This window comes from Suncus etruscus, chromosome 4 (assembly GCF_024139225.1).
Source record: "Suncus etruscus isolate mSunEtr1 chromosome 4, mSunEtr1.pri.cur, whole genome shotgun sequence".
NCBI lineage: Eukaryota > Metazoa > Chordata > Mammalia > Eulipotyphla > Soricidae > Suncus > Suncus etruscus.
In genome coordinates this window covers 6,764,408-6,777,701 of record NC_064851.1, presented here as the reverse complement: position 1 = coordinate 6,777,701, position 13,294 = coordinate 6,764,408, and the positions used below count along the sequence as shown (strand labels likewise).

At 53.0% G+C, this 13,294-nt stretch overlaps 1 protein-coding gene across 1 annotated transcript in view; it reads right to left on the bottom strand.

The window, feature by feature from the left end:
* Positions 1–13,294, bottom strand: part of CACNA1I (calcium voltage-gated channel subunit alpha1 I) — an 81,068-nt gene that overhangs the window by 23,412 nt on the left and 44,362 nt on the right. The window contains 7 exon segments of the mRNA XM_049771751.1: positions 276–679; positions 1,835–2,114; positions 2,116–2,148; positions 3,256–3,348; positions 3,558–3,872; positions 8,398–8,561; positions 12,685–12,782. Coding sequence (XP_049627708.1) covers positions 276–679; positions 1,835–2,114; positions 2,116–2,148; positions 3,256–3,348; positions 3,558–3,872; positions 8,398–8,561; positions 12,685–12,782 — 1,387 coding nt within the window.

Genomic DNA, 13,294 nt, shown 5'->3' with positions numbered 1-13,294 from the left:
CACCAGGTGTGACTCAAAAGCCAAAAAAAAAAGATGGGGAGCCCTTGCAGGGCTGGGGTGCAGACTGAGGGAGGGCACGGAGGAAGCAGAGAATGCATTTCCTCAGGAGTATCTGGGCAAGCTGGCTGTCACCTGGGCATGACCAGGACTGGGGCCCCACGTGTTCCTGTGTCCCCACAAAGGGCATCTCACTTCCTGAGCTCCCCTCAGCCCTGTGGGGACGTGAGGGTGGTCCGTGCAGACCTTCTGGAGGAAAGGGGGCAACGGGCACTGGCCTGCTCGTGGTGCTCAATGCCCATGCTGACGGTGTTGACGAGGATGGCCGTCATGATGCCGCGATTGAAGTATTTGCTGTCCACAATGCCCCGCAGCTTTGCCCTCGTCTCCCGACACATGCGTCCACACAGTCGGGTGGCGGCGGCCGCCTGCTCCTCCTCGTCCTCCTTCCCCAGCCCGGACGAGGCTCGGTCCTCGCTGCTCCGGGCACCCTCGCCGTCTGCCTCATCCTCCGTGCTGGCCCCCGAGCCTCTCGAGCCCTCCTGGCCCGAGTCGGGGCTGCCAGGCGCCATCTGGGACTGGCAGTGGGGGCAACTGGCCGAGTCAGCGGCCAGGGCGGCTGAGATGGGCTGCAGCACCGTGTGGGGTGTGGGGTCCAGAGGGCTGTGGCGCGGGCAGAGTTCTGGGGGACAGACAAGGTGGTGGGACTCAGGATCCATTCTAGGCCCCCAGGACCTGGTCTCCCCCCAGATGACATCCTCCCAGGGATGAACTGGGGCGTCCAAGGGGAGGCTCCCACTGTGTTCAGTCCCAAGGGCTGGTCCCCATGGGGAGACTGAGGCACAGAGGGCAGGAGTCAGACCCTCAGCACAGGGTTCAGTCCGCACTCCCGCACCCTGGGAGACAGGGCTGAGTCCAGGGCACTTCTTGGGACTGACTTTGCTTCCCCAAATGGAGCCGGCTCATCTCCAGAGCTCAGCCTCTGACCCCAGATGTAAGTGTCACTGGGCTGCAGTGACTGTTTCTGCAGTGACTGTCTCTCATATCCCAAGACTGCAAGGCCCACCAGAACCGGAACCGGAACCAGAACACACTCACCCCACAACTCATCTCCAGGACTATATGGCCCACCAGAACCAGAACGCTCACTCCTCACCTCCCAGAACTACATGGCCCACCAGAACTGAAACCAGAACACACCCCCACAGCCCTCATCTCCAGAACTGCACAATTCACCAGAACCAGAACCAGAACACAGTCACCCCACAACTCTTATTTCCAGGACTGTTTGGCCCACTCGGGACAGAAACCAGAACACTCTCACCCCACGCCCTCCTCTCTCCCAAGTTGCATGGTCCATCAGAACCAGAACTGGAACCAGAACCAAAAACACACTCGCTCCTCATCTCTCAGAACTGTATGGCTCACCAGAACCAGAACACATCCCCACACAGCCCTCATCTCCAGGACTGCACCGGCACCAGACCAGAACCAGAACACTAACCCCCACATCCCTCATCTCTAGACTGCATGGCCCACTCAGAACCGGGACCAAAACTCAGGATGCCCAGCCCAGTCACGGGCTCTGGTGCCACCAGCCCAGTGGAGCTGGAGGCCCATTGGGTGATGCTTATGCCTGTGGCCGAGGGCCTACACCTGTCTACCTCTTGCAAGGGGAGATTTGGGGGCACAAACCCCCTGTGAGTGGGAAGGGGGGTCCCTCCCAGGGACCAGGCGCTGGGAAGGATGTGGAGCAGCAACTGGAGCTCCTGGGAGATAGTCATGTACCACCAGGGCCAATGGTGTCACCTGGTGGTGCCCAGAGGAAGCCACTTACTGTAGTGCCGAGGTTCCTTGGCTGGGGGACCAGGTTTGGCAGAGGCAGGGATGCCGAGGCCTGGGGCCTGGCGCCGGCTCTGCAGTGTCTGGTAGAGGCCCAGGGCACGGCGCTTGGCCTTGCGTAGGACATGGCAGACGTACTGGAAGATCTCCTCGTAGCAGTCGCCTGGCTCTGCATAGCTGGCCACCGTGCTGGATGACAGGTAGCGGCGACGCTGCTTCCAGCATCAGTCGTGCTCCCGCTGCTTGGTCTCTGAGAACTGCGTTGCAATCACCACCCAGGCACAGGTTGATCATGAAGAAGGAGCCCACCTGGGGGGGCAAGAAGGGACACGGGAGTCAGTACAGGGCAGGAGGAGGCAGAGACCCGAGGAGCAGTCAGGGCCAGGAGTCAAGAGACAATGGGGAGAGGAGAGAACTGAGAGGGGACAAAAGAGACATGAGGGGGCAGGGAGAAGGGAGAAGGAGAGGGACAAGGGAGCAGTGGCGCAAGCGGCATAGCCAGGAGTAACCCCTGAGCATCACTGGGTGTGGCCCAAAAACCAAAAAAGAAAGAAAGGAAGGAAGGAAGGAAGGAAGGAAGGAAGGAAGGAAGGAAGGAAGGAAGGAAGGAAGGAAGGAAGGAAGGAAGGAAGGAAGGAAGGAAGGAAGGAAGGAAGGAAGGAAGGAAGGAGGGAGGGAGGGAGGGAGGAAGGGAAGAAAGGAAGAAAGAAAGAAAGAAAGAAAGAAAGAAAGAAAGAAAGAAAGAAAGAAAGAAAGAAAGAAAGAAAGAAAGAAAGAAAGAAAGAAAGAAAGAAAGAAAGAAAGAAAGAAAGAAAGAAAGAAAGAAAGAAAGAAAGAAAGAAAGAAAGAAAGGGCCCGGAGAGAGATAGCACAGCGGCGTTTGCCTTGCAAGCAGCCAATCCAGGACCAAAGGTGGTTGGTTCGAATCCCGGTGTCCCATATGGTCCCCCGTGCCTGCCAGGAGCTATTTCTGAGCAGACAGCCAGAAGTAACCCCTGAGCACTGCCCGGTGTGGCCCAAAAACCAAAAAAAAAAAGAAAGGAAAGAAAGAAAGAAAGAAAGAAAGAAAGAAAGAAAGAAAGAAAGAAAGAAAGAAAGAAAGAAAGAAAGAAAGAAAGAAAGAAAGAAAGAAAGAAAGAAAGAAAGAAAGAAAGAAAGAAAGAAAGAAAGAAAGAAAGAAAGAAAGAAAGAAAGAAAGAAAGAAAGAAAGAAAGAAAGAAAGAAAGAAAGAAACACCCCAAGATGCCGCCTTCCGAGCTGATGGGGTATGGAGCAGAGAGGTATCCCCAGCACCCCCAACCAAGGCCACCCTCCCACTGTGGCCTTTCTCTGGCCCGGTTCATCTCAGGTCTCGGTTCATCTCAGGAGAAGCTTCTTCTGAATGTCCCTCCCGCCCCCACAGCCAATGGCACTCACGATGATGAGCAAGATGAAGTAGATGAAATTGTAGAAGGAGTGCGCATCCATGACGTAGTACATGATCTCCACCCAGCCCTCCAGCGTGATCACCTGTGGAGCATAGACTCAGTCCCGGCCTGTGGGGTCCCCCTTCTGCCAGGAGACCCCCTGTCCCCAAACTTCCCCCATTGGGCCCTCTCCGGTTCATCCCTCATGCAGGACCCCGAATTCTCCTTCCCTTCCCAGGACCCTCTCAGGGCCCCTCCACCTCTGCAACCCGGAAACCCACCAAGAGCACTGGTCTCGGGGTCTCTGCTCACCTGGAAGATGACGATCCAGGCGTAGCCGATGTTGTCGAAATTGATGGCACCCTTGTGCGGGTTGGCACTGCCCGTGCGGCACACATTGTAGTAGCGGTTCCAGTTGACGCAGAGCCCACTGGCATTGAGGTCAGGCCGGCCCGTCCCAAAGTCGAACACATCATCCTTGGACAGGCAGCATTCCCGGCCCTGCTCCTTGAGTGGGGGGATCTCGTGGCATCCCATGATGCCGTTATCTCCTGACAGCGAGCAGATGAAGGGGCATCTCGGTCGTCATCCTCGAGGCTGGTAATAGGGGGGAAGTGCCACGTCCCCCTTGTCTGTCGGAAGGGGTGGGGCAAGAGATGCGGGTGGGTCAGGCACTGGAAGGTGCAGGACAGTGCTTGCGCCCCCTTACTAGTCCTGCCAAGGTGGGGTAGAGGCTGCGGCTGGCTTCTTTAGGGCCAGGATGGGGCCTCCATACCTGGTCCCGAGCTCCGGCTCAGCAAAGCATCAGAGCTCTCTGGGAAAGCTGGGAAAGTGCTTGTGTTTGTCTGTTGGGTTTCGGGCCACACCCGACAGTGCTCAGGGCTGGCTTACTCCTGGCTCTGTGCTCAGCTGATCATCCTCCTGCTGGGGCTTAGGAGACCCATCTGGGATGCTGGGGGACAAACCTGGCTTTGCTGCGTGCAAGGCACTCGCCCCACTACTCACTGTCTGATTGTTCTAAGCCCGGTAGTGCCCAATTTTACAAACTAACGCTTGAGGGCAAGCACCCTGGCCACACACCTCCATCCCCACCTGTGACCTGCAATGGTCACTTTACAAGTGACCCTGGACTTTCGTTTCTTCATCAGGTGGATGGGCCTCACAAGCCAGGACAAACATTCTCTGTATGATGGGATAAACTGGAACTATTCTTTACAGACCTGGGGCTCGCCTTCAAACCTAACCATTGTAAACATGCAACGGTCTCGGGAAAATAGCTACCATAGTTTTCTGGCATATAAGACAACTTTTGAAACAAAAAAAAAGTCAACCGAAAATCGGGGGTCGTCTTATACGTCGAGTATATCCCGAAAAAATGTTTCAGTATGCCGCTAAACAAAAATTCTCTGAATATTGCCACAAAACGAATTTTCCAACTCGAATCCTGCCAATCACTGCAAGGCTGCTTGGACCACCTCTCTCACTCAGCCAATCCAAGCAGGCTTTTGATGCATGCAAATTAGACAGTGTTCTGGGACCCAAATCTACGACTATCAAAAGCGCTGCTCAGATTGGCCAGAGGTCAGAGAGGAAGTCTATTCCAGTAGAACCTTTGAACCTTTGCTTATTGTGATTGGCTCACTGTGGAACATAAAGTTGCAGCACAGGAACGTTCTGTCTGATACAACGAATATAGGCCTAAACCTATGTTTTAACTGCAAAATTTGGGGGGTCATCTTATACGCCGGCAAATACGGTAAGTAGATATCTCTATGTTCCAATAAAACTTTATTTACGGGCCCAAAGAGATAGCACAGCGGCGTTTGCCTTGCAAGCAGCCGATCCAGGACCAAAGGTGGTTGGTTCGAATCCCGGTGTCCCATTGGTCCCCCGTGCCTGCCAGGAGCTATTTCTGAGCAGACAGCCCGGAGTAACCCCTGAGCACTGCCAGGTGTGGCCCAAAAACCAAAACAAACAAACAAAAACTTTATTTACAAAAACATCCCAGTACAGGGAGCAAAGTGATTGCCTTTCAGTGCATGGGACCCTGGTTAGATCCCAGGCATGGTAATATGATCCCATGAACACCACTAAAAGTCCCTCTTGAGCACAGATCCAGGCAGTTCCTGACCGCACAGCTGATCATGACCCCAAAATCACCACAAAACCAAAGTAAAATAAACAAGCAAGCAAAACCAAAAGCACAAACAAATTGCCTCCTCTTGAATAAAGCATTTGTACTCTATATCTGTGTTTCAAATTAAAAAATTTTAAGTAAAAATATTTAAAAATAAACTATTTATAATTTTATTTAAGGGGCCGGAGAGATAGCATGGAGGCAAGGCGTTTGCCTTTCATGCAGGAGGTCATCAGTTCAAATCCCGGAGTCCCATATGGTCCCCCGTGACTGCCAGAAGCAATTTCTGAGCCTGGAGCCAGGAATAACGCCTGAGCACTGCCGGGTGTGACCCAAAAACCTCACAACACACACAACAACAAAAAAAATAATAATAATATAATAAATATAAAATAAAATAAAAATAAAAATTTATTTAAAATTTAAATTTTAAATATAAAAATAAATAAAGACTATCTAAAACATTAAACTCCCTTATAATTTATTAAGTAAAAAGACTCATGGGGCCGGTGAGATAGCATGGAAGGCGGGGGCATTTGCCTTTTATGCAGAAGGATGGGGTTCAAATTCATGCATCCCATATGGTCCCCTGAGCCTGCCAAGAGACATTTCTGAGTGTAGAGCCAGGAGTAACCCCTGAGCACTGCCGGGTGTGACCCAAAAAACCAAAAACCAAAATAATAAAAAAAGAAAAGAAAGAAAGAAAAAGGCCTCCTGTGGGGGTGGAGAGACAAACTAAAGATAAGAAAAAGAAAAATCACAGAGGGATCGAAACAATAGTACAGTGGGGACGGTGTTTGCTTTGCACATAGTCAACCGTGGCTCCATTCCCAGCTTCCCATATGGCCCCCTGAGCCTACCAGGAATGATTCCTGAGCAGAGTCAGGAGTAACCCATGCCTGGGGCCAGAGAGATAGCATAGAGGTAGAGCATTTGCCTTGCATGCAGAAGAACAGCGGTTCGAATCTCGGCATCCCATATGGTCCCCTGAGCCTGCCAAGAGTGATTTCTGAACATAGAGCCAGGAGTAACCCCTGAGCGCTGCCGGGTGTTGACCCCAAAAAAAAAAAAAAAAAAAAAGGAGTAACCCATGCTAGATAAGGCCCAAAAAGAAACAAGCAAACAAACAAACAGTCACAGAAAAATGAAAACTAAATTTCTGTTACATAGGAAGAAATTGATCAGCTCACCAATAACAGAAGACTTTCAGCAACAAAAAAAAATACAACACTAAGATTATTTTATGTCCATCGAATGAAAAGAATCTGTCTGGGGGGGGGGGGCATTTGCTGAGTGGTGGACCCATGGAGTTGCTGTGTGAGAGTTTATGTTGGTCCAGCATTTTCTGGGGGGCAGTGATTAGGCCACACCCGCCAGTTTCTCAAGGGGTTACTTTCGGCTCTGAGCTCACAAATCGCTCTTGGCAGGCTCAAGGGACCATATGGGATGTCAGGAGTTGAATCTGGGTCCATCCCAGGTCAGCCACATGTAAGGCAAATGCCCTACTGCTGTACTATCTCTCCAGCCCCTGGTTCAGCATTTGTAAGGCATCTTGGCCAAGCCTGTGACCGAATATTCAGAAGAGCAAGAATGAGTTTCCCCACAGAGACTCTGGGACAATTAGTGTCCCCACAGGAATAAACCTTGACCCAAATCACTCCAATGGCCAGCCTCTAACGACAGAACACATCACTCTAAATGAGAAACACAAGACCAAAAGAAAGAAAAAAAGGTTTCTAAAAGAAAACATTGGGGAACATTTTCATGGCCTGAGATAAGAGAAGATTTCTGCCGCTAGACTTCAAAGGCAGTGCAAAAACATGATTCGTAACCTGGAGCTTTACAACTAGGATTACAAATAGGAGCTTATTCATTAAGAGCAGAAAAGCTCGACTAGAAAAATAATCAATATCTTCAACCCATTCACCTCTAGACCCAGTGTGTTTGTGTGTGAATGTCAGTCTGCAAATTGGTAAGGAAAACAGAAAAGGCCTGTTTGGTTTTGTTGGGTTGCGGGGGAGGAGGAGCGCACCTGGGGATGCTCAGGGGACCCTATGGGATGCTGGGGATTGGACCCGGTTGGCCACGTGTAAGGCAAACACCCGGCCGCTGTACTATCACTAGGGCCCCCACAGAACATGATTTTAAGTGACCATCACACACTTCAAGTGGACGAACAGTGGCTGAGAGACATGTGGAAAGGTGTTTGTCATGATTTTCACATGAGAAGTAATGAGCAGCTCCAACATCTCCAAACCACCTTCCAATCCAAAGGACCGATGTGACCAGACACGGGTGGGGGCCCAGACATCCAGCAAGAGCTCCAGACTTTTCCAGCCCACCTGACACCACCTCTGCTGCAAAAACTACTGGCAAAACCACATGGAGCGAACTGAAAATGCCCTTCCGGGCCAGGTTGCACCCTTAAATCCAAGCAAGAGGGCCAGAGCAATACCACAGCAGGAAGGGCGCTTGCTTGCCTTCATGTGGCCATCCTGGATTCAATACCCGACATCCTAACGGGTCCCAGAGCACTGCTAGGAGTGACTCCTGAGAACAGAGCCAGGAGTGAACCCAAGCACCACCAGGTGTGGTCCAAAAGCCAAACAGAAACCATCGAAAACTAAAATGCCTCCTCTCTCTCCGGCCACTGATTCAGTTTGCTGCATCCACCTTGAGCCCGAGCTCCAGTGTCCAAGGAAGTTGATTCCTGCTGTGTCTGGAGCTGGATGAGGGTCACCAGGCTGGGACAACTGTGAGACTTTAGAGCCAGGGTCTTTCCTGTACAGGTTTGGAGGGTCTCACCCAAGCAACCATCCCCTCACACACACTCAAACACGCACACACACACAGACACACACAATCACATACACACACTAATACACCTTGATCCCAGCATCACTGAGAATCTGGATCTACAGATTGGGAGCACTCTATAGGGAGCATCTGGCAAGCTTTCAAACGACTCAGCACAGCTGCAGCCCCAATGGGGATGGGGTTGAGGACAGGGGACACTCACAGAGTGAAGTTCTCCTCCAGGAAGCAGCGGTTACGCAGCAGGCCGGCCCATAGCTGGACGCCGATGATGCCGAAGATGAAGAAGACGAAGAAGCAGAGCAGGAGGACATTGCCCAGCATGGGCAGCGTGTCCAGTAGGAGGTTTACCAGGACTCGCATGCCTGGGGAAGCCAGGGAGGGGGACAGGCCATGAGAGGCGCATCCCCATCCATGGTGAATAAGGGGCCTACAGCCCCTCAGCTCCAGCCAACCTGTGAGAGGATTTCTTGCTCTGCAGCTTAGGAGTAAGGCAACAGTGGGAGGCCCCTAAAAGGTGCCAGCTTAGCCTCAACACAGCCAACAAGGGGAGAGCATGAGCCTGTGTTTGGATTGCACACCCAAAGGTGTTCAGGGGACCATACAGGGTGCTGGGTCAAACCCAAGTCAGCCAGTGCCAGACAAGCGCCCACCCCACTGTTCTATGGCTTCCATCCCATCATGGCCTTTTCCCAGACTATTTCTTTGTTCCCAGGAGCTGCCCATGACCACAGTGTGTGTGTTGGGGGGGGGGGGTCCCCTGTCTCTGAGGCATAGGATTCCGTTTGGACACATGTAGTTTCGTGTTTCTGTTATGTGTCTGTGTGACACTGTCTGGAAATGTTGGGTTGTGGGGCTGAGAAGCGGTGCCCTGGGGCAGGGAGGGAACACACAGTCTCTGCAGTCTATTGATGACATTTAAGATCAGGGGCTGGGGAAGGACAAATGACAGATGGGCAATGGACAGAGTGGCTTAACCTTTCACCCCATTACACCAGGGTCCCTAAATCTAGCTGGTGTCCAAGCCAGAGGCAGCCTGGGGGAGATGAGAGTGCAGTGCACTTCCCAGGGCTCTGGGGTACGCTCTGCTCATGGAAGCTGTCAGACCCCATTAGTGAACAATCAGACTTTCTCCAGGCCTCACCATATCAAGTCAGACCCAGAGCATCGGGAGGACCTGGGGGTTCAGGGCCGCACAGCCCCCAATATCTGGTCTGGCCAGGTCAGCGGAGGTCACTTCGCGGCTGAGAGAGGCCGTCTGCTACTCCTGGCACAGCCAATGCCAACTAATCAGGGGCACAGCGGGCACCGAGGAGGCTGGGCCAGGTAGCATAAGGCCAGGCCGCTGAGGACACACTGCCAGCACCGGGCCAGATGGGGTGGGTCTGTGAGCTGATGGGCGCCCACTGCACCCCTTCTCAGACTAGGAACAGGAAGCCCTGCACCCACTCCCAGCCCAGGATATATATAGGTCCCTCCATAAGGATCCCACAGTCCTGGCCCCTGAGCCAGCAAAGGTCTGCCTCCTCAATCCCAACATGTCCAAACTATCCTGCTCACCCCAGAAACTCCTCTCCCCTTAAAGCTCAACTGAGGCTCCTTTCTTCACCCCTGATGCCTCATTAGAGTCTGTGTCCTGCTCACCCCAAATTTTCATCATTCCACATCTACCCTGGTATGATGACCATCAGTGGATGGATGGATGGATGGATGGATGGATGGATGGATGGATGGATGGATGGTGGATGGATGGATGAATGGATAGATGGATGGATGGATGGATGAATAGATAGATGGATGATGGATGGTAAATGAATGGATGGACAGATGGATGGATGGATGATGGATGGATGAAGGATGGATGGATGGTGGATGGATGGATGAATGGTGGATAGATGGGTGAATGTGTGGATGAATGGGTGGTTGGGTGGGATAGATGGATGGATGGATGGGTGGGTGGGTGAGTGGGAGGGGTGGATGGATGGATGGTGGAAGGATGGTGAATGGATGGATGGGTGGTGGGTTGGATGGATGGATGGATGGATGGATGGATAGATGGTGGATGGATGGTGGATAGATGAATGATGATAGATGGATGATGGATGGATGGTGGATGGATGGTGGATGGATGATGAATGGTTGGTTGGATAGATATGGATGATGGATAAATGGATGGATGGTGGGTAGATGGATGGATGGTGGACAGATGATGGATGGATAGGTGAGTGGTGGATGGGTGGTAGGTGGATGTATGAATGGATAATGGATGAAGGGATGAATAAATGGGTAGATAGACGAATTTTTAAAAGCTGAATGAATGAATGATGGGTAAGTGAAAAAAAGATGGATCAATAAATGGAAAGGTACATGGATGGGTGAATAAACGAATGCTCAAATAAAGATATAATGATGCACTTCTTCAGTCATCCTAGAATCATTCCTCCTGATCTGCTGAGAAGAATCCGAAGGTGGGACGTGAGTGCCCCAACCCCCCACTGCTCCTGTCATGATCCCGCCTGCATTTACATGCTCCAAGTCAGGTTCTCACCAGATGTCCTCACCAGATGTTCCCCTGTTCTCTTCTGGAAGGCGTCAGCCCCGAGGAATCAAGCCCTCCACGTCCTCTGCTCTCCTGCTCCCTCTTCCTTCCCTTCCTTTCCCCCAGCCTTTCTCCCACCAGCTGGTGTGGGGGTCTCCTGGGGTGCCCAGAACAGACAGCCCTGAATCTCAAGGTGAGATGCAGGATCAGAGTCTGCATCCCTGGTGAGCAGCTCCCCAGAACTGCCTCTTTTCTTTCTCCAGCTCCAGCACCTTGTCCCAATAGGAGAACCTACAGACTACTTAGGGCCTGCCCCATTCTTTACATACATCATGACCTTCACTGGGGCTCCAAAACTGTATGAAAGAGGGGCTTGTTTTCCTTATCCTTTGCTGAGGCAACAGAGACCCAGAGAGAAGGCCAGCCAACTGGGACCCCAAACAGGCACATGTGTGTTCTGGAGTCAAAACAATCCCCTTGATCCATCCTGTCCTTTCTTGCCATGGGCTGGGAACTAGGCTCTGACCTCAACAGCCAGTGCTTCTTCTCCCTAAGATCCCTCTGGACCTGGCAGAGGGTGGTACACGTCCCATGGGTCCTGTAAGGGCACCATAGTGCCCAATCCACACTGTTTTGGGGAAACTGAGGCCCAAAGACACCACTGAAGCCACATCCTGGGCCACATGGCAGGTGCCAGGCTGAGAGCTTGAACCAGCCCTCCCTGACCCTCCTGCTACCCATGGAGGTCAATGGCGCCCACTCCCACACTGCCCGGCCCAGCTCTCTGGCCTGCCACCTGGTGGTGGGCAAGGGAGTGACAGGCGGCTGCAGAGACTGACCCAGGGTTCTCTGGGGTGCTGGAGAAGGGAGCGACCACATACCCCTCTGGGAAGCAACTCTAAAAGACGATGTCTCTATGATGCAGCCAGAAGGGTATAAGGGCACATGGCTCTGCTCCAGCCAGGACAGGGCTGAGCCAGAGGCACGGAGTGACAGCCCCCCACGAACGTGCCCCCAAACACAACAATTAAACCTCTGGATGGGGCCAGAGCGATAGCACAGAGAGTAGGACATTTGCCTTGCATGTAACCGACTTGGGTTCTGTCCCCGGCATCCCATAGGGTACCCTGAGAACTTCCAGGAGTGACCCCTCAGAGCAATGCCAGGAGTAATCACTGAGCACTGCCAGGTGTGTCCCAATACCCTTCCCCTCCAAAATAGAACAAATTAAAAAACAGTTTGAGCCTGGCCTTCATGCCCACCACATCAGCCCTCTGAGCTCATCTTCACCAGTCCCAGGTGCAAACTGCCAACAAGTTCTTTGTCCAGGGAATGGGGGTGCAAAGTGGGGTAAGTCGGGGCAGTCTGAGTTTGGAAGGGATGTCAGGAGCCTCCCCACCTCCTGCAAATGGGGAAACTGAGGCTCAGGCAGGAAGGGAAGCAGAGGTTCAGGTGGCTCAGGTCAAGGCCAGCCATGCCTGCTCAGGGATGCTGTGTGGCCCCGCCAGCCTCAGGGTCTCTCTGAGCTTGGGGTGTGGAAGCATGAACCAGCCACAGAGGCACCTCGGACAGGCCCATCCTTTCCCCCACAGGCTGTTATCTCTGTCCCCTCGTGCCTGGGGACGAGGCATCCAAGCTCAGTTCTGTCTCTGTCCTGTCACCTCTGTGGGCAGGAGCCCAGGGCTGGTCCTAGGCTGGGGGTGGCAGTGGGAGGAGCCACAGATCAACGTCATTCAGCACAAAAACAAAATCGGGGGCCCCCTCCACAGTGAAATGGGGGAGCAAGACCCTTCCTCTACCATGCCCAAGACGAAAACCCTATGCACCCCAGCCCCAGCCCTGTCCCCGAAAAAGCCAGACACCCAGAATAGGATAGTGCCAGTTCCCTGGCATGTCTGGGTGGCCACGGGCCACCTCTGGGCCCACATTTGCAGTGTTGCAAGACTCACTGGGCACGCGGTTGATGGCTTTGAGGGGCCTCAAGACTCGCACGGTGCGGATGGCTGACAGGTTGATGTTCTGCAGGTCCAGGGAATACTCGACCATTCTGCGGAGAGATGGAGAGGTGAGGGGCGTGACCTTAGGGGCGTGGTCTTTGGTGGGCATGGCCTTGATGGGCATGGTCATGGCAGCAGTGGTGGGCGAAGCTGGCTTAGGGCAGGTCGGTGAGAGGCGTGGTCTATAAAGGCATGGCCTTGTGGGCTGGGTCTGTGGTGGGCAGGGTCTGTGAGGCCACACCCGGCCAGAGAATTCTCAGTTTTTTCTAAGAATCTCCTAATCACATTGTCTCCTCCCCCTGGCTTGCCCTTGAGGCTCCCAGAGGTCATGTGGGGCACAGAGGCCTGTGGTCTCCATGTTTCCATCTTCCATAAGTGCCCCAGGTCCCTAGAAAGCAGCACAGAGGGCAAAGGGAGCTGGATTGGGGGGTGGAGCACTGGACCTCAGAGAAGCAGCCCCAGGATCCTCCATCATCCACCCTCCATCTAACACCCTCCATCTTCCACCCTCCATTCTTCATCTTGCATCCTCTGCACCACCAGCCAGCAGCCACGCTACAGC